Genomic DNA, 26,918 nt, shown 5'->3' with positions numbered 1-26,918 from the left:
TATATTAACTGTACTTAAATTTGTATAATACACACATAAAGTGTATATTTGTGTGTGTATTTGATAATTCCAATGTTTAAGGCCCGTTGAGCCCTATTAGCATAAAATACAACAGTGACCTCGCAGTTTAGCTGAGCCTGTAACTTTCACATACGTTCATGAACTTTTACAGTGTTACTTCTAAGAATTTTATGCTAAAAATAATACCTAAAAAATGCGTATGGTCAGTCTTGACATAAAGATAAGTTTCTCCTTAAGTTGGCAGCAAGCTATACGTATTAAGTCTGTACTAATGGAATTGTTTATTATAATGTTGATATGTACTGATACTGGTTGTAATCTATTGTGTTGTGAAGTTGTGTTGATTGCACACCTACCTTTATTCTTTGTTCAGACAAACACTAGGTATAAGTTTACAGCTGCAGGATGCTAAGACACTTATACTGTTAATACATAGTCATAAACATGTATACACTTTTCGAACTATCAATCAATCAATCAATCAATCAAAAATATACTTTATTCATGTAGGCCTAGCAACAAGCTCTTATGAATCGTAATTAATCTTAATCTAATTATCAGAGCAATTTATTGATGTTAATATTATTCCATAATAAAATTGGATTATTATACATATCAAATTTAACACTAAGAATTTCACAAAAGGATCGTCAAACATTAAAAAGATTGTATAAAAAAATACTAGTCTAGAATTTCTAGAATAAAATCTAAATCTATCTCTGGAATCTTGAATTGAACATAGATATGTATTACTAAGTTATATAGGTACAGATTTAAAAAAATCCGGATATTAAGTAACATAGGTAGAGTTTAAAAAAATCCTGATACTACGTTGTCTTTTTGGAATGTAGCTATGAAGTTATTTAGTAATTCTATGCGTTTGAACCGTGATAGGTGCGAACATTTGGATATGCGATAAGGTTTCTGGCTCTACGTGCGCTACGCCCTACTGCAGCTATGAAGTTGTTTGAGGTAAAAATACGCATACGCTCCAGAACGGATGGGTTGTCAATATGATTTCTTAGAAGCAGACAGTAGTGTAAGGCAAGCGTTTGCTTACGCATTAGCTCGAGATACCTATTCCAACCCTACCATTCCCAGTACAAAGGATGACGGAAATAAGTACGGGTAGTATCCGTAATAAGTACCTTTTGTAAAGATGTCTAGCAAATTTACGTTGGACGCGCTCGACCATGATGGTATATTTTCTTCCCGAGGGTCCCATGCGATAGAACTGTAGGTACTCAAGCTTGCTGTCACGAAATTCAGAAGTCGTTCTAATAATGAACCCTAAAATTTTGTAGGCACTTTTGCAGATATTTATAATGTGTGCCGGCTAAAACTTATTACTTTGCACTTAGATTCATTTAGGTACAAGCGGTTTGTTTTACTCCAGCTGTCAACCATGTTGATTGTTTGTTGCAGTACCGTACAGTCGGATGCATTTACGACTGGTTGAACTATTTTAAGATCATCCATGTGGAATCACATACAATAGTGATTCCACGCCTGATATATGATGATATAGGTACTTGGCAGATCATTGACCAATTGACCATGATTAAGAAAAGAGTAGGCCCCAGAGTGCTACGAGTACCTTGACTAACCTACCTGCTCTGCTGTAAATTACTTTCCAATCATTGACAATTATTGTACGATTTTGCGAAAGCGTATGAATTGAGGAATTCGTTTCTGTATTGTGTATGCAAAATGTAGTGATAGTGCTAGCGGTTGACCAAAATCAGCTGCAAATGGTGTTAGAGGTATGAAAATGGGCACGATTAATCTTTAGGCCATTTGAATCAATTTGACCCGTAGCACCAAAAAAGAAAAACAAACGGAAAGGAGTTATGACGTCATCTTTTTTTTTATGGAAAAAGAAAAATAATTGTTAAGAAACCTATCGTGTGTGGTATTAAATGAAAGGGCATTTTGAGCCGGTTCTAAAAATATATCATATCATTATATTTCCGTCACTTACATTCAATTAAAATAAAAATAATTTTCAAAACATACCAAGTTTGAGCTCCTCCAGATACGAAACCGTTGAATTATTTTTTGTAAAATATGAAGCAGGAGGTCCCAGGTTCGAATCCTGGTAAGGGCATTTATTTGTGTGTTCATCATCATCATCACACAAATATATGTGTATATGGGCATTTATTTGTGTGATGATGATGATGAACACACAAATAAATGCCCTTACCAAGATTCGAACCTGGGACCTCCTGCTTCATAGGCAGGGTCACTATCGTCTAGGCTAGGAGGCCGTTTCATTGATAGACTGATAGATCACAATTTGCAATAATAAAAAATTCAAAAAAAATACTAAAACTAAATATTTTCGAAATTAATTTCTTGGGGTTAGATATGAGGATATTGGGTATTACAAGAGGTATATTTTACAAGAAATAATTCAACGGTTTCGTATCTGGAGGAGCCCAAACTTGGTATGTTTTGAAAAATATTTTTATTTTAATTGAATGCAAGTGACGGAAATATAATAATGTGATATATTTTTAGAACCGGCTCAAAATTCCCTTTCATTTAATACCACATACGATAGGTTTCTGAACAATTCTTTTTCTTTTTCCATACAAAAAAAGATGACGTCATAACTCCTTTCCGTTTTTTTTTTTGGTGCTACGGGTCAAATTGATTCAAATGGCCTAAACATTAATCGTGCCGATTTTCAAACCTCTAACACCATTTGCAGCTGATTCCCGATTTTCACGGTGTACCGCTATTACTATGATCTTTTTAAAAGTAGGTAGGTAGGTAATGTTTTTTATTCCAACAAATTAAGATTAAGATAATTAATAATTGTTTTTTTCAAATGTTTCTATTTCTAAGGTTTTGTATTAAAAGTAGTCAGTCGTTCGTTAAATACAAGTACATTTTCCAAAATAACCAGTTTAAGTAAAACTAAAAATTAAAATAACTTGAAAGCAATGACCCCATGAACGATTAGACCCCAGTGGGCCTATCAAAGTTGTACGACAACGAAATGTTTTCTGTTTCTGTTCTGTTTGATCTCTATCAAACAGAACAGAAATAATAGATGGAATAGTTAGCGTTTCGTTGTCGTACCTAACGAAAGATTGCGGGTCATGGATTAGATTGGCTCGGGACCGGGATAAGTGGCGTACTCGAAGAGAGGCATATGCTCAGCAGTGGACGATAAAAGGCTGATATGATGATGTCGTACCTAGCACAAACGATAGGCATCTAGTCTAGGCACTCTAGTTGACAAGGCTTAAATAATTACAGTACAAATGAGCTCCAGAATAACCCATTTCAAGGAATAGGTCGAATCAACAGTCATCCAGTATCAACATACCTACTATTAGAGTTCAAGAGTGAGAAATAATGCTCGGTTTACCAATTTAGTCTTTAGTTTTATTGCAACTGTATGCACTCAAATCAATCCCTAGCTCGTGACAAGATATCTTCTCCATTTCTATAGACATCGACAATTGCATTATATATGAGCCGCACACCTCGTGGTTCAACATTTCCTTCGTTTGCTCCAAATTGATTACCATATTTTTTACCTCATATTTTTTCTGAAACAATCATACAACATAGAATTTAGAATATAACTGTGAATATAACACGAGTATTGGTCCTTATTAACTAGTTTCCTAAGTAGGTAAGTTAAGTTATAGCTAATCACGACTTATAATACGGCTCAGCGGCATGTTTTAATTATTTTTCTGTATCTAAAAATTATCGACGTCAAAACGAGTACACCTAGCAGTCGATGTCTATTTACTTCAACTGCCACTTTAGACGAAATAAGTACCTATATATATTACCTACTGACATGATTTGTAATTATATAATGTCTGTACAATTAAAACAAACAGAGATCCACTACAAGACATTTAAAAAAAACTAATAATTACCACTGCTATGGGACATTCTTTTATCTTCATTGCATCAACCATAGGAAACCACGGTGTGTTTGGGTCTGTTAAACTGCTACATATGTCACCTTGAGTATGGAATAGGTATTCCTTTCCAATATCCAAGATTTTCCATATTTCGACGTTCATCTATAAACAACACAATCAATGTGTAGGTAGGTAGGTACTCAATGAAACCGTAGTTACGTAAGAAGTAGACATGTGTCGTTCACGAGTGGGTGATTTAAATGAACTGTATAATTTGACTGAACTCACTCACTCTTCAACTCAGTGCAGATTCAACTCGCTCATTTCGCTCAGTAACTCATGGTATAATAATATACTCCGCCTGGTACTCTATTCCGAGATTCGCGTATGACCTAACTGACACGGGCCTACGTCATCATGCTGTTTACAGGTTCTCAAACTTTAAAATGTGGGAGAATTTTAACCAACGGTGAAAATTATTTTAACGGCATTAATTTTAAGTTATTCATGTAGAAACATAGTAAAATAAAACAAATTTAATGTATTAAATTAAACTTTATTTATCTATACAAGACAAACGTTTGAAAAACTAATTCACAGTTACACATTAATTACCAAGCTTACGACGTGAAAAGTTTGGAAAACACTGCGACTGCTGACACTGAGCGAGAAGGAAATAACAATTAACACGCGTTCGACAAGGATGACGGTCAGGGCATGAAGTTATCTAGATCCGAATTGTCAAATGTGACAGCGCTATCCTGTGTTGCCAGTAATGTAAACAGAATTACCCGAACGTCTGAAATTTCTTTCGTGAATCGGAAGATATTGCTAACAAATAATTAAAAATTACGTGTTATTGTAAAATTTAAGATAAAATACATATAAATGAAAATTATAAATTATAAAGAAATATTTTAACTTATTAACCATAGGTACTCGTATAATGTACCCATGTAACATGTTATGTTGAAATAAAGTGGCAATGTTATTGTGACGTAGGCGCGTGTCACTCTGGGAATAGAAGACCATGTTTTATTAGACCATGATCTATCTCAGTGTTCCTTGCTCGCTCTTTCCCACCATGTTTCGAATGAGCCGGCCGAGCGTGACGAGCGAGTGAGACGATGCGAATGGGTAATTCTTATTCTTATGCATTTTTTGTGTAACACGTTAGAATAGCATGTATTTTTGTGAAAACAAGTAAACTCTATATCAATATACTTAGCAATTTACCTCTAGTTTTAGGTCAACCAAAATGTATTGTCCTAAGAGTATTAGAAACATATTAAAAAAAAATTAAGTGCGAAATGTCACGGACCGTGTAGTGTGACTTCCCCAGATTTTGTAATATTTGATTTTTTTTTGATAAAATATGAAGTGATTTTGCAATAATTTATATCAAATATAAAACACCAATCCTTGTTCTACAACACTTTTTAGAAATTGTATGGATTTATAACGATTTTATATAATTTTTAACAACATACATTTTGTGATTAGTTTTCGCGTCACCACCGCGCGTGGTAATATAAACATGAGGTACTCGGTAGAAAATTATCTTTACTACTGGCAGCCTTTTTAAAGTTTTTTTAGAACAGCAACACTGTTTTGTTGTCAGGTTTACAAATGGCTGAAGGGAGAAGTTTTGACGAAAATTATTTATTTGTGTTCATTTGAAAAAACGGTCAACCTTAACGCGTCACCGCCGTGTTAGAGTTTTAAGATTAAATTGCAGTTTCACGTTATTGTTTGTAACATAAGATATTCCTCATACATTGCAGATTAAGCTAATTATTTAACATTTGCAAAATCAAAGGAAATGTTTATGTAATATCGAACATGTTCCAAATTATCACGACCGTGGCCTGAAAAATCTGTCACCGCCACGGACTTTTGAGTCCACGTTCGTGACATAGACACGTGGTCGTGTCATTCTTAATTCGTTTGATTAATTTAGAGGCACATGCACATTTCAGAAATGCATTTTTATTAGCTACAGATCATTTGCTATTATTGCCGACTGCCAAAGCAAAAAAATGTTTTTCGCTTGTATGTATGTATGTATGATGTGTATCGAATTCTTTGTCACGCTCTACAGCCTTTATAGTTTGACGGATTTCAACGTCTGAGCTGTCATTAGGTTTGTCGTCGTCATATGAGTGACTTAGGCTATGTTAAAATAACTATATAAATCAAAATAGCCGAGATGGCCATCAAAATGCGCGAAATGTCACGACTGAGGGACACTTTGTCACGACCGTGTTTATGTACTTATTTTATTTACCTTTCCTGAGGGTATTAAGCTTGACCGTATGAATCAAAAAATTGCTTTTTGTATGTACTTTTGATATATGTAATAATGTGTGAAAAATAAAAAAGTTTATGAAAAAAAATTTTTTTGGACACAATTTAAGAATCACCCGAATACGTTTCGGGGCGGTTCGGAAGAATTCGGAGGGTGTCGAGAAAACATGGCGGGATCGTATCGCGTGATTCTCCATCTTGGTCGCACTTATGGCTGAGTGTATCTGATTGATTGACATATCTCTCTCTCTACTCACTCGTGAACAATACAGATCCACTGAGCGAAATGAACGAAATGAGCGAAATGAGTGATACATATCACCGCGAGCAAAAGATATGAATCAATCTTTTCAACTCAGTGAAGCGTTTTGTGCATCTCTAGTAAGAAGTCAAATGTAACTACAGTTCGTGTACAAGGTATGAGGTATTATGAGCAGAGGAAGCAAGAGGACAGCCGGTTAGAATGTGAGCGGGATGATTCCTTGAACTTCGTTCGGGAACTATACAATTTGTAGCAATTTTAAGGTGCAGTTAAGTAGGTTCAGCCAGCAGATTTTTTGCAAAGATCGTAGCCCTTTTTAAGACCATACTACGGTTGCCAAAATTTTAATTAGCAATCTTGGGGCGTTTCTCTAGTAACTTTGAATCTAGTGACGGCCTTTTAATTGACAGATTGAAATGCTGGAGCAAAAATGTTTATTTTCGTTTGCTTAATGGATTATATACCGTACCATTGTTCCTTCCTTAATTTCGGAATTAACTTCAATCACTCCTTGCAAGCCCAATTCCCCGTCCTTTCCTTCCACCATACCAAGCTCGAGAGGGTCGCATTGCATGACCTTATTGTCAAAATCGGCACAGGGCCAGACATCGTCTGAAAATTCTGCAAGGTAACATTCCTGAAATCAACACCAAAACATACCTAAATGTTGTGAGTAGAACGTTACATGACCGTCATAAAAGAAAATATAGGATAGAGGGAGACAGACTAAAATGTTAAAAATGAGCATGGGATGTTAAAGTAACGGACTTGAAAAGTGAAAACTGCTTTAGCGACATGAGTTAACATACCAATACCTACATTTTCGGCCGTTGTTCCCTCCTCCACCAATGCATCTTGTATCTGTGAATTCGAGTTGGTTTATAAATAAACAGTCGAATATGCTTAATCTCGAAAAACAAAATAAGCCAGTCTTCTCATTTGTGTCGCTTAACTTCAAACTCGGGTAAATCCATTCGACCCTCTCAGCAAATGTCTACCCTATATTACCTTTTGTTAATACCAAAATCGCATAATCTGACAAATGGGTTTACCCTAGTAGGAAGTTAAGCGACTCATTTAGTCGAAATACTATAGTGATTTCATTTGTTTAGTTTATTTTTCGGTATCGTTGGTGTGGTCAATGGGGACTACTTTGTATGCACAGGCAGTCGTCCACTATCGTCTTAATTGTAGTTCAATGTTTGTAGTTACAGTTTTGTACCAATAGTTTAGGACATGTAGGTATTAGATAGCACTTAGAGCTATACCTATAGATAGACAATCAATCAATTAGGAATCTCATTGTTTAAATTGTAATATATCTGACGTAATTTATATTATGAAAATTGCTCAGAACTATGTAGACTGTCCTGATCTATTAGCGAACTTGACGTTCTCAGTCCCCTCACGCATTATCCTCACGCACCAAAAAAACGTTCCATATTCCCTTTGTTCATAGTAAATACAGGAAAAACTCCTTTCTTCTAAGAGCTTCTAGGTCTTTCAATCAGCTTTGCACACATCATGATTTCATTGATCTGTTCTGTGATAGCTTTAGTATACGCAAACTAATGAGCCAAGACTTCTCCCACTGTTAACACTTATGTATTTCTATACTGTTTTTTTTAATTATCATTATCTAACTTGTTACTCTAGCTGTAAGTTTTCCTAACAAATAAAATAAATAAATAATCGACAAATTTGGGTACGTACTCTACAGAGCCATTCGTCTACTGTCTCTCATTTATTTTATAAACTCTTCTTGCGAGTTCCCTGCTTAAAATAATTGGCCAAGCACGAAGTCAAGACTACGGTGCACCGTACGACACACCCTTAGGTGGTTTTATGTTTGGATACTTATACTAATTTATCCCATAAGTACATTTTATTCACTATTAGGAAATAAGAAGGTAATGTCTGGGAGCTCTGGGACCTTGGAGTTTGGACTTTTATTAAAGGCCTCTGGGCTAGTATAGGTAATGTAGAAGTTATAAAGCTTCTACCTTAAATATATTTTTTAGAGATTAAAGATTTTATTTACCACCTTGTCGCATTGATTGTATATCCATAGCAAATTACAGGTTTCTAACACTAACAATCAACCTCATCTTGGAGGTGAAAAGAGGAAAAATCGTAAGTCCCATTTCGGCCAACCGAAATCAAGAACGTTTATATAATATAGGCCTACCGTTTATCTAAAACGTTTGGTGAAAGCACATTTCTAGTAGAAACAAATTATTATGAATTTCTCTGTAATTTGTACAAACCATTTCGTAAACTGACATTCCGCTAAACTGTTGTTTTTACATCTTACTAGCATCCATAACATATTGAAGTATATTCTTCCACTTTTCTGAACATTTTCATTATTATTGATTCATTTTTTGTGAGAATGGCTTTTTCTGCCAGGGCACTTTGCCAATTATTGATTCTTTCAAACACCAAAATAGTTGACAACTTAATATACGTCAGAGTTGACAGGCAACTTCGAGCATGAAAAACTAAATCCGTCAAAAATACTGGGTATACATACGACCTCATGATAATCTTTGATATAGTCGCAATTGTTGTATTTTAAACTTGTAGACTGAGCAGGCACGACTCAAAAAGGAATAATATTACAATTAAGTCTGTGATTCGGCATTTCTCGGTTTTTGACGTTTAGGCTTGTTTCTGAAGCCCCCTCCAGACTATGCGCGTGAATCGCGGGCGAAGCCGCGAACGTGAGTGTGGAGTCGATTTCGCTGTCTACGAAAGTCGACGCCACACTCGCGTTCGCGGCTTCGCGCCGCAATTCGCGCACGAGTGTGGAGGGGGCTTTACACAAAATGTAATTAACGTAAAGTATTAATCAATTTGCTCATGTTTCATATAAGTCACAGAAATAAATATTAATAAATGTCTAAGTTTTAGTACAAGTAGGGTAACTGCGTCAGTTTGCCGTCCAGTACCTGTTTCCGTCCAGTTGGCGGAGTTGCTACAAAGAATTGCGTATAATTTGAATATAAACCTAACTTACCGCACAATTTTGGACTTATTGTAAGTCAGCTTTTAAAAGAAAAAATATTTTAGTAGAACTGGAATTCATGAGTACCAAATCTTAACTGACATCTTTGTCACTCAAACAAGTTTGATCAAGATCGGCTTACTTTATATTTCGTCAACTTTACCTTTGTTTCCAAAACCTGTGAATTATAACTGTCATATACAATACAGGCGGCGTAGCACGGTCGCGTTTTTATCGCTTGTCACCATGCCTGTCACGTTCTAACAAGTATGTTAGTGCAAAAGGGACGCGCATAGTGATAGTCGATAAAAATGGAACCGTGCTGCGCTCGGTCTTCCAAAATTATTTTTTCGTAACATAACAGTATCTAGATGCTGCTCTCACCGATCTGTTCAAAAATATACATACTGTATACAATTAATACATAAATGTAATGGTACTTAATGAGAAGGAATACTGTTTCGACGAATCAGATACTCTCAGTAAAATCTATAGGTAGATGACGCCATAGCTGTTAATAAATATTAAATGACTTTATTATCTCTATACGCTTTACTAACTCTATGTGCGCTAATGTGAAAAAAAAAACACAACGACAGTGAAGAACGGAATTCTTAATTTAAATTTGTACTGATAAACTCCAATAATAAATATGATTCTTACTGAGCACACTGCGATAGTCTATTGGTTGGAAAGCCCGTTCAAAATTTAAACTTATTTGCTTTATTACAAGGTTGCATTTTGCAGATCTTTTACTCTCTCATACTTATAGTAGGCTATTCAGAAAAAAAAATGAAATATCTCACAAAAGTAAGTAAGTAGAATTAAACTTTGTATCAAAGACATAAGTCATAAATTTCAATGCCAAAGTTTTAAGTAAGGATCTTTCTCACTAAAACTACTTCCTAATATGAATGACCAGTGTAAGCATCAGTTAGCTAGCCCTAAGCAACCAAAGATCAAGCTGCAGTTTAAAAACTAATAAAGATAGAGTTAACCTGATAATTTTCCCGCCGTCTCCATACTTGTTTTAGTTGGATATTGACTGGTCAGCTGCCTGTTAGCTATAGTTTTCGCGAAAATCGACAGGACAGAGGTGAAAAATTTTGTATGAAAACTTGCAACTTTAAATGCATTTTTTATCGAAACTATTGCATTCTAAAATGAAGTGAAAATCAGTCCATCGACTCAATTTTTTGCAAGCTTTCTAATGGTACCTCACACGATTCTTACAATTGAAAATAAAATTCAGCCTAACCCTCTAACCCCCTAAATTTCCCCCTAAAATCAGACATAAGCAGTTTCGACTTATTCACAGTGTTAGTGATGGTACTTGCCATAACTATTCCAAATTTCAGGTACCTATATCAAACGGTCTTTGAGAAAAACGCATTTAACCGATTTGCAAGACCGAAGTGATCCCATAAGAGCACCGTGAACAAAGTTTTGTACGGTGCTCTAAAAATTACAAATAATTAAGATTCTTAACATATAATTCACAGTGAAGTTTTCGCTCGAGCTTCAGCAGCAACGTTATACAGCCTCAAACCTCGAAAATATTTTGAGAAAAATATAAAGTTTTTTTTTTACTTTAACACCTTTTGTGTGTGTACATACTATCAGCCAAACTAATAGCTTAGCACATCTGCATACATATTTGTATTGTGACAATCTAATAGTTTTGCAGACTGTACATCCGTTACAAAACTGTATTGATGCTGGCAGAAAACTACACGTGATTTACCGTATAGGAGGAAGGGATCCTGAAAGATCACAATCAAAAACTAGGCTAAAATATGTGACGTGATTAATTGACGAGCCCCTGAACATACCTATAAAAAGTGCCCGATGGAAAATGGGCCATGTGCCTTTCGGATGCTTTTCTGAATAACTTATGTAATTATGCTACTTAATATTTAACGATACCAATATGAGGTTAAATTAAGTGCCTAATTATTAGATTAACCACTACTTTTCGATCATTAAAAAACTATTTACATATCTCGCTAAAGTGGTCATCTGGTCATTAATAACTTGATTACCAATCTAAACAGGTACCATGATATCAGCAAACTGTGTTAGACCGTCCACATTACACAACTATGGTTCAAATGTTTGTGTTTGTGAAAATCTTTGTACATAGGTATACATATATTAAATTACTTTATATAAATCAAACTCGTTATTAATCGACATAAAAATGGACCATAGTATGTACCTATTGGACCATAGTCAATCAATCACCTAGTTTACAGTACCTAAGTACTCGTAGGTACTGTACTATATTACGAATAACATTACTTACATCTCCCTTAGTAGTTCCGAATAACGTTATGAAAAAAAATAATATTTCCACCGCAATGTACTCACACTTCATTCTTTGGCCAACCAATAAGTTATCTAGGTTCAGAAAATATAGTGTCATTTTACCTATATTAAACCTTATATAGAATGTGCGATAAACATCTATAATACACGTGTCCGCTGTTTTTGATCAGTGATTTTGATATGGTTTTTGAAATCGCAGCGAATGAGTTTGCATGTCATGTTGTACAACATGGTATCAGTCGACAACAATACTGCGTGCGCTTCCTATGTTCCTACCCACATTGTTATAGATAAACCTTAACATGTAACTAGATATCCCTACAATTTTATCAGGTTCTACCGTAGCTAATATGTAAGTTACAGCCATAAACAGTAAATATTAGTAACATCAGGAAATTGTAAAAAAACAGCCATAATAAAAAAGTGGGTAGTTATTTTGACTTAAGATTGTTTTGTGACTCAGCCAGACAAATATAAGCAACCGAAAATAATATAATTAAAGCCATAAATAAATACTTAAAGACTAATATGTAGTATGTTTTACTTAAAACGTTTTTGAAAAAGCCTCTATCTGAGTAAAAATATTCTCAAATACCTAAATCGCAAAAAAATCTTTTACGCGCGAATTTTATCTATCAATTTCATATGAACAAACAAATGGGGCGAACGAGACTGTTTATCATTTCCGATATAGTAGTTTTATGTAAATGACACCTACTTTTAAACTGTCGTAATTTTTAGATTCCGATTGAAGTTTCCCCTTCGCGTATTTGTTATCTCCTAGGAAAATGAATATACTCAATCTTGTGATTTATGGCTTGTTTTTACGTTAATGTAACTTGCGTTTTTGTATTGTGCCATTTCCTAATCAAACCTAAGACTACGTAGGTACGAGTATCTTTACCTAGACTATGGGCCAGTTGCACCAACCACATTTGACAGACTGATCAACGTCAGCCAGCGCGCCCCGGCGCTTTACTATGGAACTTTCGATACATAAAAAATAAAATTGAAATGGTACCTACTGATACAAACACTCGCCAAGTCCGGCAAACAAATTTCTATGAAGTGACCCCCCCACTTTACTCTGCAGTTTACTGTACCTACATGTACCTACGTGTGTTATGATTGACGTTCCTTGATAATTCAAAAGATCTAAAAGACTCTGCAGAAATTGAATCCAATCTCCTACAGTCATTTTTCCTTACAATCGATGTTTCCTCATAAATTATTTGCTAGACTTAATTCTCAATGGCGGAGATATAAATAATTTTCACTCGGATTTCTTAAGCGTTCATGCACGCGGGAAATAAATGCTTCATCTCTGCTTCGCTAGCAATAACTCAGCGGGATCTAGACGAAAACACAGGGGAACGGTGTGTTTACAGTAAAAGCTTTGTAAGGTAAAGTTGAATCCGACTTTGATTAACCATATCTACAAGAACGAATCAAGTGTCAGTTGTAAATGACAAGTGGCACTTTGAATGCGAGATTAGATATGATATAAAGCCTGACCAGTAATATATGATCATTGTCAACAAGCCCTGTTATTCTCATGTATACGGTGACAGTTCAGTACAGTATGAAAAAAATTGTTCCAGTGAAATTCCGCGACATGGCGCGTGATCATACACATATATTTCTGGTCAGGCTTTTGACAGGTAATAACTTTATTTGTTTTATTTCAATTGCTCGTTTTCATTCTACAGCATGCTGAAAGGTACTTTACATAACAAAATATTGTATGACTTACATGACAAGCAAGGGTTTTTGTGCAATCTACCATCTTGAAATTATACCTCATCGAGGACGATTAAAATATAAGGCTACCAGGGCCACCACGCATCGAAAGGGTAAATGATTAAATTATGCGCATAGCATTGTGAGCGCTCCACTTAATTTGATTGCCAGTGACACCTATATGCAAATGATACGTTACGTTTAATTGAATTTCTTTGTTTCATCGAAGTGGGAATCCTAGATGACTTTTGGGATGCATTAATGCGTGTAGGGAATATATGTGGATAAATTTATATCAGTCAAGTTAACAAGTATTTCACGTTGTAACTAAAATATCTTAATAACGATATGTATGAAAATAATTAAAAGTGTGTGATATTAAATAAAGCTAGGTACGCGATAACTACGAAAATTTAAATTGTGCCTACACCTTATAACATACAAGCTTTTTAAATACAAATATATGATTCTCCATTTTTCCTCGAGAGCTTTATGAGAGGTGTAGGATTGGAGCCGGTGTAGCTTTATTTGACGTTCATAAGCGTATTGTAATATGCCTACTTGAATAATAAACTATCTTTATCTTTAGATTTAGATTTAGATTTAGATTTATTTATTTATGTTTACAAGTAACACTGTAAACTTGTTAACTTTGTATCACAAATTCCTTTGCCCTGTTTATCAAAAGCTTGTAACTTGTAATACAAGTGGAAGTCCCTTTCTAACAAAAGCTGTCAAAAAGGGACTTCCACTTGTATTGCAATTTACAAGCTTTTATCGTTTTCATTGCACTTGAGTGTGTTGTAATGATTTTTATATTGCTTAATTTAATGATTATTAATATTATTATTAAGCGATAAGTCTGCTTGTTTGCCTCCTGTATCATAATAAATCGGACAAGTGCGAGTCGGACTCGCCCACCGAGGGTTCCGTACTTTTTAGTATTTGTTGTTATAGCGGCAACAGAAATACATCATCTCTGAAAATTTCAACTGTCTGGCTATCACGGTTCATGAGATACAGCCTGGTGACAACAGACGGACCGACGGAACGTGGAATCTTAGTGATAGGGTTCCTTTTTTACCCTTTGGCTACGGAACCCTAAAAAAGTAAACTAAATAAGCAAAATTCCATGTATCAATTTAGTTAACTACGACTCACTAGAATAATAATAAAATTATAGGACATTTTTTACACGAATTGACTAAGCCCCACGGTAAAATAATAAGAAGTTATGTATCACATTTAGATGGATATAAGATAAATAATTAAACAAAAGAACATCTGTAGCTCGAAATAGTTATTTACGATACAAGTGCGGAAAAGAGGCAAAATTACCTATTCGCACGTGTATCGTACAACGTTTACAGTACAGTCACCTGCAATTGTATGTCATTCTTCGATGGCCGCAAAAATATCTGACACGACCTTATTTGTAGAACCCTAAGAGCGTGTCACTTATTTTTGCCGCCTTCGAAGAGTAACATACTATTGCAGGTGACTGTACATATGGCCCTTTAAACTTTTGACATACGCACGAAAAGTGCTACTTTACGCACTAGTGCGGGAAAATAGGACCATATGTACTGTAAAGATTATTAACCACATTAGCGATAACGTTATACATTGGCCACAAATAATTCGTTTTAAGAAAAAACATGTTCTTTAAGCAATATTTTATTATCAATAGGTACATTATTTTACCTAAATACGAGTAAAAACAATGTAGTACTATTTGTTAACAATGTACAATCATCCTTAGCGATCGTTGTTGTTACAGTAAAGGAGTAAAGTAAACTGTTTTTATGAATGTAAGTATTATTTTTTACTGGTCACGACATTGGACTCAACACAAGGTTCTGTTATTTGACGATAACTTGATAGGTTTTTGTCTGGCGTATTTATCTTTAATTTACAAATGCTTCAATGACTTTTGTTTTAATTAAGCGCAATTGGCTGGTTTCAAGTCAGTTACTTTGCTAACATAATATAACATTTTATTAATAGATAAAAGTTAACAAAAAATATTGGACTGTAAAAATCAATCTATAGCACTTACAAATGTTTACTGCTCATTTTATTTATGTATAAAATATTAACTATCAAAAATATTTGTAACATTTTTCTAAGAAATCATTCATTCATTCATTCATTACATTTTTTATTTTACATCATACAAATTTCAAGAAGTAGGTTTTAATTTAATATAATATAAGGATAAAGTACGAAGTTTAAAATCCTATTATTTTATCATGTTCACAGGAAAGTCGCATAACTTTAACTCATAGGTATAAATTGCTTAAGATTCAGACACAATTAGCCGTATAGAAAATACAGGTGTCATGTATTGATACTATTTAGAAAAGTATCTATGTATCTTCCATCTATGAAAACTTATTTTCAATGTATAACCAAATTGCAATTAATTCTTAAATAGTCAAATTGTTTAGGATTCACTAAATATTATCACAAATTTGAGATTAATGCGTAAACGTTCGTCATTCACACTTGAACGAACACAGTTCGTACAATAAAAAAGTACGTAACGTATAGTTAAGTGAAGTCATTCTGACTGAAATTCCAAAATTTACATTTACATATTTTAACAATCATACATAAGTTTCTAAACATTGTTATCTCGCATCGTAGAACGAATCCAGTCCATATAACTTGCTACAGAAGTGTATACTCCGGGCCACCCGTCCCTGCCGCATCCATAGCCGAAGGAGACTACGGCTACGGACTCATACACTCCCTTGCTCTTAGCTCTCATAAGAGGGCCCCCGGAGTCACCTCTGCACGCGTCTTCGGAGAACACCCCTCCAGCACAAATTTGCTTGTCTCCGAGCTCAGCACCCAATGTGCGGTACTTTTGAGCACAATTATCTTTTTCGAAAATAGGTAGTTTCAGTTTCAGCTTGATTGGGCTGTTGCGTCCTGAAATATAATTTAGTTTTATTTATAACTAGTCTGCCCGCGACTTTGTATGCGTGCAATGATGATTGATAAAAAAACCGGCCCAGTGCGAGTCGGACTCGCGCTCGTAGGGTTCCGTACCATTACGCAAAACAAGTTCAGTACGAGCATAAGCTATAAAATTAAAATTAGAAATAAATGCACTTACATAACCTACTAGTACTACACTAGAACTTCAACTACCTGGTTACAGCGCGCTGTGTGTATAAAATAGTAACACGTTTTACCACAGCCCTCGTAAACCCACCGATTATTTCTTGGAATCGTCAGAATGGAAGTAAAATCAATAGTGTACATACCGTTTAAGGTTTTTCCCCAGCCGGCGACGTAAACGTCGTTGCCTACCGTCAACCGCGCCCGGCCGTCCGGCAGGCAGATGGGCTGCACGTAATCTGAACAAAAAACAATAGGTACATCATCTCAGCGGTTCTTGAACTTTTTTGGCGACGGAATCCTTTTGGAAAGCGAAATATTTGACAGAGCCCCAAATAAAAACTATTGAACTGTGCACCGGACATACAGAGAGCTGGTTACTGTTTTTTCATATCTCATGCTCTGAAAGTGGGTCGTTGTTGTTCTAAAAGGTGCGCAGAAAGTGATACGTTTATGCTCTAGCGCAGAAAAGTGGTGTACTCCTCTGCGTCCCCGTCCCACGAGGCACGAACAACTGGGTGGAAACAAAATGGAAAAATAGTGTCTTTATTTCCTCGCCTGTAACAATTGGTAATTCTTTAATTTTACTAATCCCACGTTGATCCTTTTTTTTTATAAAAAATGATGTAAGTAAATTGTTAAAACAAATTATTCTTGATTTCTTTCGTTGAATTCTATTTACTCGATTTCATAAGGCGGGAACCAAAAGGAATACACCAAAAATATTTTTTTTAACCTTACACTTGCGTAAATGAGCAAAGGCAGATTCTTATACAGCCACAGTTAAACGTTTGTACGATATTAAATTGGTTTTTAAAGTTATTTAGCACTATATTCATGAAAATAAAATAAAATACAAGATAAAAATTTCTTATATCATTAATTAAATTGTTATTTAATATTTAAAATACTTTTATTATATTATTAGGTGGTGCGACGCACCAAGGTCGCGGTACGGTCCGGTAGTCTGTGGCGGCTTTTAGAACGAAAAAGTATAAAATTAAAAAGTAAGAGGCAATCCCGCTGATTTTCGTACTATAATGAACAAATCATTTTAAAATTACTGCAGTTTGTTAAAAAATGTGTGTTTTCGTAAATACCTATTGCAATCTAAATGATTTTCGCTAGGCGTTATTAATCTTTACACATGTAAAGTCTCCGATTGCAAGTAAGTCCTAAGGTAAAAAATCATGGCTGTAGGTCTATTGGGTACTTCAATTACTGATTTTGCGAAATTGCCTTGTCTTGTGTGGTTTCCTCGCATTCGATATGAAAAGTAGAGTGTTTAACTCGGGTGAAAGGCACCATTTCCGTCTCGGACTATTGGCGCTCTCACTGCGTTCGAGCGCCAAACTACCTCGACAGAAATGGGTGCCTTTCAACCCTTGGTTAACAATCTACTATTCTTTTCGTTTTTTCTCGCAGAGCTTAGTTGCGGAGCGGAGAGGCTTTGCGCAGCCCTAGGGGTCCGCGGAGCACACTTTGAGAATGGCTTTGATCATCTTATAAACTGGTTGTAGTAAATAAGTAGATTCTGCTTGCAAATTTATGTGCGAAGATTTTCTATATCTCCTTTTGTTAAACCTTTCTGTATGATAGATTTATACAGATAAGTTTTAGATTTGTAATATTATTTAGTTGGATTTATAATTTATACGTTCTCTGGATTAGCCTCAGTAATTTATTTTCCCGGACGTTTTCTAATCTGTTTTATTGACGAAAATTTAACAAGGAAATATCCACATCAGCTCGTCTGTAATACCGAGCGCACACACAAATATGTAGGTGCTAATTAATACAGCTAATCAATGTACTATAGGTACCTACAATTAACACCTTACACTGACAATTTGCTGTACAGTCGCAGTCGATATAGGTATCGGAGTAGCCGAAATGCTCAAAAATATCTGAAGGCGCACTCTAACACCTTGACAGAGAGGTGTGTTCAGATATATCCGAGCACCTTCTCCGCTCTGATATATCTAATGGCGACTGTACATTTCTGAGTCGGTAGATAAGTAACGACGGTAACTAGCGTCAATATTTACATGTTGAACCAGCAATGTACTGTGAATTTTCAATGTTATGCGACGATTGTCAGCGTGGTGATACAAGGGCCAGGTTGCAAATAGCCCATTACAATAAAAGCTAATTATTTGAAATTAGAACAATTTAATATTGTTACTTACAAGTATATTTAGCCCGTTGTGCCAGCCGAACTAGAGCGATGTCGTCCGCCCTGTTCTTGTTCTTGTCGTTGTAGCCGGGGTGCGGGAGGCCGGCTTGCACCGGAATCTCCTGCGGCGGGTCTGCGCACGAGTCGTCCACGCAGTCCACGTCGCTCTGAGTGTCATACTCGCCAAGCCGAACGGTGGCACTTTAAAACAGAATAGGCTTTTCAAGTGTTTGAACAAAACCAGTAAAATGAGCGTGTAAAAACATGCGTAAACTCGCTTCGGTCTCGGTCGGTAAAGTGGGTGGAATACATTTTTGACACAAAAAGAAGGATTATAGTTACCTACTTTGCTCGCCAAATCTCCATAGTAATATTTACGTCCTTACTTTTATTGACTTACTGGGCAATAGAAAATTGATGGGGTTTTTGCATCAACACAGTACCCATTCTGAGTATGCATTAAGTCTACATTAGGCTAGAATCACCCAAAATAAAACAAAAATATATTTTGATATCGTATCCGACTATATTCCGGGTGCTCGTCTGGATCGTTTCTACCTTTCAGTACCAAAGGCTATTGCCGCGAAAAATGGGAAAAGGCTTCAAAAACAAAATAATTAAATAGAATACGAAGACATTCGATCAAATACTGGCGTATACAAGCGAGGTTGATAATGAGTAGGTATTATAAAAAACAGACTTACAGAGTGCCTACTTCTCGGTTGATGGCGCCAGTGACGCAGTGTGCGGCGGTCAACACGTACCGATGGTTGATCAGGACTCCGCCGCATTGGTACGTTATCGTCCTATTGGCTGGAACAGAATTGGCCTACACTTAATACAATAACTACATTTTAATGATTTTTAACTCAATCTAGATCCGTAAACTTCAAGACAGTTAAGTGAACTTCAGTTAAGTGAGCGCTTCATTCGCCAACAAACTGGTTACAGTTTGGCGATATAAATTTTGTTTGTGAGCAAGTACCTTTTGTGTAAATAAAAAAAAAAAAAAAAGATGAGCTCAAGCGTTAATTCTTAAATATATTCTTAAACATGTTTTCAAATCCTTTTAAATCTATTTTAGTGTTAATTTATTTTAATTAGTAAAATAGAATATAGTATTACGCAAGCAAGGAAAAGGTTAAAAGTGATAAAAAAACGTTTAAGATAACATAATGTTGTCTGGAATTATCTTAGCCTTGAACGCACGTTATTTCGAATCATTATCTATTTTATTGGTTGGTAAGGCACAAAGAACAACCTATTTATCTTTGTATACATACGGTTGTAGAGGGTATTTCCAGACCATTTAGTATAGCAATATGTACCGGTACAATGTTTATTTCAATTTAATATTACAATTTAGATAGGTACTAAAACTTAACTTAAGTACGAAAATACCACAAGTGACGTACCTACTATGTTGCCATTACATGTAAATACTCGTCAAGTCATGAATAAACCCTTTTTTATTCACGCGCAATGAATTTGGCGAGAATGTTTGTTCAGGACTTGAAAACTGGATATTTGCACATGGTAGAGAATACTTAAAACTTTTTGGTTGATATTGAAACGACGGCCGTATGGTAAATTATATTCGAGTGCTTGACGCTAAATATTCCATTATATGCTACTTTAAAACTTAATTAAAGGTTATGGTAATAAAGGTAAGCAAATAATACTCTGTCAAATATTGCAGTATAGCTGTAGAGACGCTAAAACGGCGATTATTATTATGGTACTTATTTGAATTCATATCTTGTAATACATGTAAATTTTTATCCTTTTCCCCTGTGTTTGATTAGGCCTTTAAAATTAGGCACATTTCGATAGAAATCATCAGCAGTAAAAGCGTGTATAACAAAAATAATGTATTTATGGTTGAAAATTAGGTTTATCTTCAGTTAATTAAGAAAAAACCTCAGCATTATTTTGCTACTAAGTCTGTCTGATATATTGATTGTAGGTATTTATTTTTTTATCCTGTTTGTTATTTAAGGTTTATAGGGTCAATCGTCGTAAATACTTACGGGTTCTGTACCCCAATAACGCCATCCATGGGAACTCATCAAGGTCGGTGAACTGGCCGCCATAGATTCGGTCTCCATTGGTGTCAACGCCGCATTCGCCGCTGGGGGAAGGAGATGAATCCTCGTCCTCTAAAGGAGTTATCTCACCGTTGTTGGAACTGGGTGGGCGCGTCGGTCTAGGTCTTTGCTATAAATATACAATATAATACCTACATGTATAAACTTTAATTTAGTGAAAAAAGACCCTTTGTTCATTAGAGAAAACGTGTATAGTCTGCGCACAATATTAGAAGAATTGTAGGGGACCTCCTCGTGCTTTCCACAAGCGTTGCTTTCGTCACGATTCTCACAACTGCGAGAGTTTTGTTTACTATGTTTTTAATTTGTTTTTTAATTGGGGTCTTACTTATTGTTTAAATTAATGAAGTTGTAAGAGTCTGTAACTACGCCCCGATGAAGATAAGTCATGTAAAGATGCGCTATTAGTCACGTAAAGAGCCATGTAAGTGTTTGGCGGGTTTACCGTAGGTTGAGCCGGTTGCTGCTGCTGAGATGGCAAAGGGCCGCAGCACACCTTGGGCTCGTAACCATCGAACCCACACGAAGACTGCCTCAGGAAGCTGACCACGTTCCCGGGCAGTGGACGTTGCTCGAAGGCTGACAATAGCGGCTGACAGTTGTATAGAGACACGCAGTCGCTTTCAACTCCTAGTGGCGTACGGCAGGACGAATCTAATGAAAAAGAATTTTAACTGATAAGGTAAATGTACTGGTGCTCGACGCGGTCCCAGTACATGTCATCTTGAAACTTAAGTCATTGTCAATAGAGGTGACAGCAAGGTGTCATCTATTGGGCATTAGCATGTCGAGCACTAGTTTTTTACCTTATTAGACAATGCTATCATTAATATTTAATGTACTTAAGTACAACAACAACAGAAGATACTGGTTCTTTAAATAAATACTTGTGTTATGTCAATAAAAACTGACCGATACTTATACGATAAACGACCGATAATTTAAACTAAATTACGGACACTACGCACGAAGAATTTCGTACATTGACCCGTCTGTTACTGTCTCTATCGCACGCGCATAATTATATCGCTGTCCCGCTCACACAGTGGTATGGACCGTCGCCATCGTGGGCGGGATAGCAATATAATTACGTGTGTGCGATAGAGTAAAGAACATGCGGGTCAATGTACGGAATTCTTCGTGGTCCGCGTCCTTACTTTATGAGAACTTTCCAAATTAAAAAAACAGTTAGAATAAAATACATTGTTTTACGTGACGTCATATAGTTTTATCAAAAATATTGATATTTACTTCCGAATTTTATCGGTCGTACTCGAGCTGTGTGATTACAAATACCAGTTTAACGGCAAACGATTGCGTCTAACGTGATAGCATTGATGAGAATCAGGTTTGCACTAGGTAGTCTAATAAGGTCTTCACTTTGCGATCAACTTTACATCTATTTTTAACCGACTTCAAACTTAAAAAAGATAAGATTCTTACTTATTTATTTATTATTTATTTCATTTTTAATGCACAATACATGACAGTACACATCGTAACTTAATGCCGTAAGGCATTCTCTACCAGTCAACCAAAATTTAATCAAAATTCTTCAATTTCTTCATTCAGTTGAATTTGGTCGTTATTTCTATTATTTTTCTTACGAGACTATGTTTTCCGGCAATAAAATTGCCCTTACGTTATTAGCCCTTAGGGCAATTATAATACAGTGTGGAAAAATAAGTCGGGCCCTGTAGGGAAACTACCTTAAATCCTTAAGTTGTCTCATTTTACTTAAAGGAGACATTCCTTTATTTTTTAAAAGGAACAAAACTGCATTGTAAGATTTTTCTTTTTTTCTTCAATTTGGCTTGTCTTAAAAATTCTTGAGTAAGATAACTGTACTAGTGCTCGACATGCTAATACCCAATAGATGACACCTTACTTTCACCTCTATTGACAATGACTTAAGTTTCAAGATGACATGTACTGGAACCGCGTCGAGGACCAGTACGTTTACCTTACTAAATATTAGATTTTATTGATATTTTGTACGACAGACGAGTGTAAGACATAATGTTTCTTGGAGAAATGTTATCATTAACATTAACTGTATCAACTAGTAGAATAAAATTGCGAGTGCTTATTTTTTGGATTTTTTTGTCGGTTCGAGTCCCGGGCGAGGCAAGCGAGTTTTAGAAAATCTTTGAATGCAGTTTTGTTTCTTTTTAAAAATAAAGGAATGTCTCCTTTAAGTAAAATGAGCCAATTTAAGGATTTAAGGTAGTTTCCCTCCAGGGCCCGACTTATTTTTCCACACTGTATAAACGTGAGGACACAAGTCTATGTCATAGGACACTAACAAAAATGGGCATCTAACAGGTTGTAGCCAGACTATTCAAAGGTTGGGTTCTGAAACACAGACAACTTTTTTTTAACCTTTAAGTCATTGCACTTTCAATATTGTAATATCTCTTTAATTGAGATTTCAGTTATCCAGGTTACACTGTAATTTATTAAACCGTAACCTAACGTTTACGTGGAGTAAGTACCTACTTTTCGCTTACCTAGAAGTGTCGGTACTGGGTGCGTATTAGCCAACATACTAATCGTTTACGCTCTGTAGCGAACGAAACTTTAACTGTCACTGTCGCACTAATACGGAAGACTGATAGAGAGACGCAAAGCGTTTCGCTGTCGTAGCGCAAGCGATTGTCACATTGGCACTGTTGTGTACAAAAATAAACGATAAACGTCACCATCATAAATTATGATGTTTATCGATTAATAATTCAGTGAAACTCGTTACAAAAGACTTGTCACACAGTTGCGATCTTCTTAAGGGGCCCACTGATTAACATTACAGTCCGCCGAACGGTATCGGCCTGTCAGTTAGAACAAAATTTTGACAGTTCCGAACAACTGACAGGCCGATACCGTCCGGCGGACTGTTAATCAGTGGGCCCCTTTACTCACAATATCAATATTTCTGTTTCAATTAAGTACCTAGATTTTCAACAGGGCATTCTATTATTTTGTGTTTATCGGTTCCCTAATACTTACACTCTAATTCATTAATTATTTATGTAATTCAATAAAGTAAAGGATAATATATTGAATCAGGCGTTACTTTACGAAAATCTTCATTACATAAATAAATAATATTATAGGAAAATTTTACATAGATCGACCTAGTCCCACAGAAAGGTTTGTGTTGTGGGTACCAGACCAGGCGACGATATATGTATGTATATAGATAATTAAATATAAATACTTATATACATAGAAAAAGGAGTGTACACTGTACAGGTTTTTAAAAGGTCGGCAACGCGCTTGTAACACCTCTGGAGTTGCAGGCGTCCATAGGCTACGGTGACTGCTTACCATCAGGCGGGCCGTAAGCTTGTTTGCCACCGATGTGGTATAAAAAAAAAACATCCATCTCGGAAACAAAAAATCATGATAAACACACAAATAAATGCTCTTACCAGGATTCGAACCCGGACCTCGGATAGGAGGTCGTCAATTTGATTAAAATGATGAAGACCTACTCAATTTTTTTTTTTTAATCTTGGAATGCAGTTTTGTTTCTTTTTAAAAATAAAAGAATTTTTCCGTTAAAATATGCCATATAAAAGTAAAATGAACTACCTAACTTATGATCTTAAGGTACTTTCCTAAATTTTTTCCACACCGTATACATATCCTCCTAAGGCCCAAGGTCCTACCTATAGTACTAATTCAGTTCGATGAAATTTAAATCATATTCAATTGTAATAGAGTCGCATTTGTTTTGTTTCGTTCAATTTTCAAACAAAACCAAAATCAACTCTATTCCCTGCACTACAGGTTCAAATTTCAGTGACAAATTCTGGATTTTTCATTTGTATGGCTCGGCCTTAGGAGGATATAAAAAACCACCGCCAAAAACCAACCAACCAAGTGTTAATGTATTTTGTGGTGGTATGTTAGGTTATATTTATATACGTATATTTTTTTTGGCAGTGGGAGGGTTAATTTAATGTAATAAGCACTCTAGTAAATATAACGAGTTAGCACTACCTAATTGACTAGCATTAGCGAAAAAATATTTACCCTGCCATAGAAAATGGACCAGCCAAAATGTATGAAACAGCCAAATGTTTTTTCGCGATTTCGGGGTTGGTCCCATAGTAAAAGTTGCTCAGTATAATCCCAAAACCTCCCTGGTAACGGGAATGCACTTATTTTTTAGGCGTCCTGTAGGTAAATAAAATAGCCTATAGGTGTATCATGATTTCACAGAAAATTAACACCGTCTCAGATTGTTTTGTTTTACTGGCACTCGTCACCACCAGGATATCAACATTACGAATATATTATGTATAATTAAATTGATAACCTCTAAACACTGATTTATTATCGTCCTAAATGAACTTTGCCTCGTTCATAAGTAAATATTTTATTACATTTACATAACGATTATATACCTTACAAATAAAATATAATTAATAATTAGATATTTGTGTCTGACAACAACTGCTAGTGAGATGTAGAATTAGGTAGACAAAGAAAAAGTAAGTAGCATTTAGCGCCATTTACCTATACATACATTTTTAAAATATCTTATTAAAACTTGGATCAAATAACCAACGAACAAAAAAGCATTTTTTAACCTTAAACTAACTTTTAAAGTCATAACACCTACCTACACAGCATAAAAACCCATAATAACGAACACACAACGTCAAAACCGGTTGTTAATCCTAAATCTCATCTATAAACGACTTATTAATTATGTTATTGTTCAACTTACGTGCGTAATTCCATAGCAAGGCAAAACACAATACTTTTAACTCCATTTTTTAACTATAACAATGATTTCGCGAAGGAGTATTCGTTTGTTTAAGACGTTAAGTTGTTATGCCGAGCGCGGCAAGTTACTTGGCAGCGCTTGCCACACTGGTCTCTGACGTTGACTTGAACACATTTAAGTATAGGATCGGATCATAATTATTATCTTGTTTTTCCTACCGACGCTCTTCTTCAAAAAACGCGATGATGCAAAAACATTCATATGCTCCGCTAATAATACTGGAAAATAAATGTATTAGGCTAGTAGTTATTAGGCTAGAATGGCTAGATTTTATTTACACTTCAAAACAAATTTTAATCAGTGATTTTATAAACCCCTCGTGGTTGAGTGTACTGCCATTATTGCACTACTTATGTAGGTACTCATGTATTGTTACTTAATTATAAAATAGTTGAGCACAAAATAGATTAATAGGTACTTAATATATTATTATGGATGTGTTAGATGATCAAAATTCACTGGAGGCTTACGAAATTTGGCTCCCAAAGAACAGCGAAACTTGATCAGCTATAGCTTTTCCGTAATTTCGGTGGTGTTTTAATAGGAAAAGCTGTTCCGTTACGAACTATTTATTCACTTAGCAGAATATGGCCAAGTATGCAAACCTGGTATAAAAATATATTTAGATGAACCTATAAATAGGTCCGCAAGATTTACAATGTATGTACCGTGTATCCTCATTACTTGCGACCTTTTAATATTCCGAGGATGGAGCCCGCGGCCAGTTACTTATGCGTCATCTCTAATCGAGTACCTAGTATTCGGATTTACCTGTTGAGGATAACCAACGTTTTCCTACAGTGTTCGGACTGTTCGGTACTTACACGTACAGTTGAATTCTTAACTTATCAGTCAAATCTACCGAAAATTAAAGCTTAGTCTAATTAATCTCATTATAATCTGTTAGTGGACCTATTAATATGCGACAACTTAGCAACAAGATGGAACAAGGAAAGTCTTGTCCTCCTACCGCCCACCCTGCCGATCTAAGATATAGTGTCTGCTTAGTAACGACGATTAATTGTGTTGTGTTCATTTTATTAAATGGATACTAGATTGTCCTGACAATTCTCCTATCTGCTTCGGTTAACGTAGTGCGTGTATCGCAAGCATATTCGCTCATTGGCCAGCTTACATCTAAGACGC

At 35.5% G+C, this 26,918-nt stretch overlaps 2 protein-coding genes across 3 annotated transcripts; both read right to left on the bottom strand.

Annotated features, from left to right (window-relative positions):
- Positions 1 to 3,398: 3,398 nt before the first annotated feature.
- On the bottom strand, positions 3,399 to 12,002 carry LOC134792013 (uncharacterized). 2 transcript variants are annotated; one of them, XM_063763131.1, is made up of 5 exons: positions 11,799 to 12,002; positions 7,306 to 7,347; positions 6,956 to 7,123; positions 3,930 to 4,079; positions 3,399 to 3,587 (listed from the first exon to the last, which is right to left on the bottom strand). In XM_063763131.1, exons 1-5 carry the CDS (start codon positions 11,916 to 11,918, stop codon positions 3,408 to 3,410), a joined length of 660 nt encoding a protein of 219 aa, XP_063619201.1. In that variant the 5' UTR covers positions 11,919 to 12,002; the 3' UTR covers positions 3,399 to 3,407. The 2 variants fall into 2 exon arrangements, with proteins under 2 accessions (XP_063619201.1, XP_063619209.1); XM_063763139.1 differs by lacking the exon at positions 7,306 to 7,347 and having other exon boundaries at positions 11,799 to 11,996.
- A 3,949-nt stretch (positions 12,003 to 15,951) lies between these two features.
- Positions 15,952 to 25,872, bottom strand: LOC134792003 (phenoloxidase-activating enzyme 1-like). The gene is made up of 7 exons (XM_063763119.1): positions 25,713 to 25,872; positions 21,420 to 21,628; positions 20,897 to 21,083; positions 19,571 to 19,679; positions 18,880 to 19,067; positions 16,837 to 16,929; positions 15,952 to 16,498 (listed from the first exon to the last, which is right to left on the bottom strand). Exons 1-7 carry the CDS (start codon positions 25,756 to 25,758, stop codon positions 16,185 to 16,187), a joined length of 1,146 nt encoding a protein of 381 aa, XP_063619189.1. The 5' UTR covers positions 25,759 to 25,872; the 3' UTR covers positions 15,952 to 16,184.
- Between the last annotated feature and the right edge of the window lie 1,046 nt (positions 25,873 to 26,918).

The sequence above is a fragment of the Cydia splendana genome, chromosome 1, assembly GCF_910591565.1.
Source record: "Cydia splendana chromosome 1, ilCydSple1.2, whole genome shotgun sequence".
NCBI lineage: Eukaryota > Metazoa > Arthropoda > Insecta > Lepidoptera > Tortricidae > Cydia > Cydia splendana.
This window is presented reverse-complemented; position numbering and strand designations above follow the sequence as displayed.

Coding starts and splice junctions, on each gene's coding strand:
- LOC134792013 (XM_063763131.1), bottom strand. CDS start 11,918: ATGACACTATATTTTCTGAACCTAGATAACTTATTGGTTGGCCAAAGA. Junction 7,124..7,305: donor AGGGAACAACGGCCGAAAAT/GTAGGTATTGGT, acceptor TGTTGATTTCAG/GAATGTTACCTTGCAGAATT. Junction 4,080..6,955: donor AAATTAAGGAAGGAACAATG/GTACGGTATATA, acceptor TGTTGTTTATAG/ATGAACGTCGAAATATGGAA.
- LOC134792003 (XM_063763119.1), bottom strand. CDS start 25,758: ATGGAGTTAAAAGTATTGTGTTTTGCCTTGCTATGGAATTACGCAC. Junction 19,680..20,896: donor GTTATTGGGGTACAGAACCC/GTAAGTATTTAC, acceptor ATTCTGTTCCAG/CCAATAGGACGATAACGTAC. Junction 16,930..18,879: donor ACAACGGGCTAAATATACTT/GTAAGTAACAAT, acceptor TTTTTTGTTCAG/ATTACGTGCAGCCCATCTGC.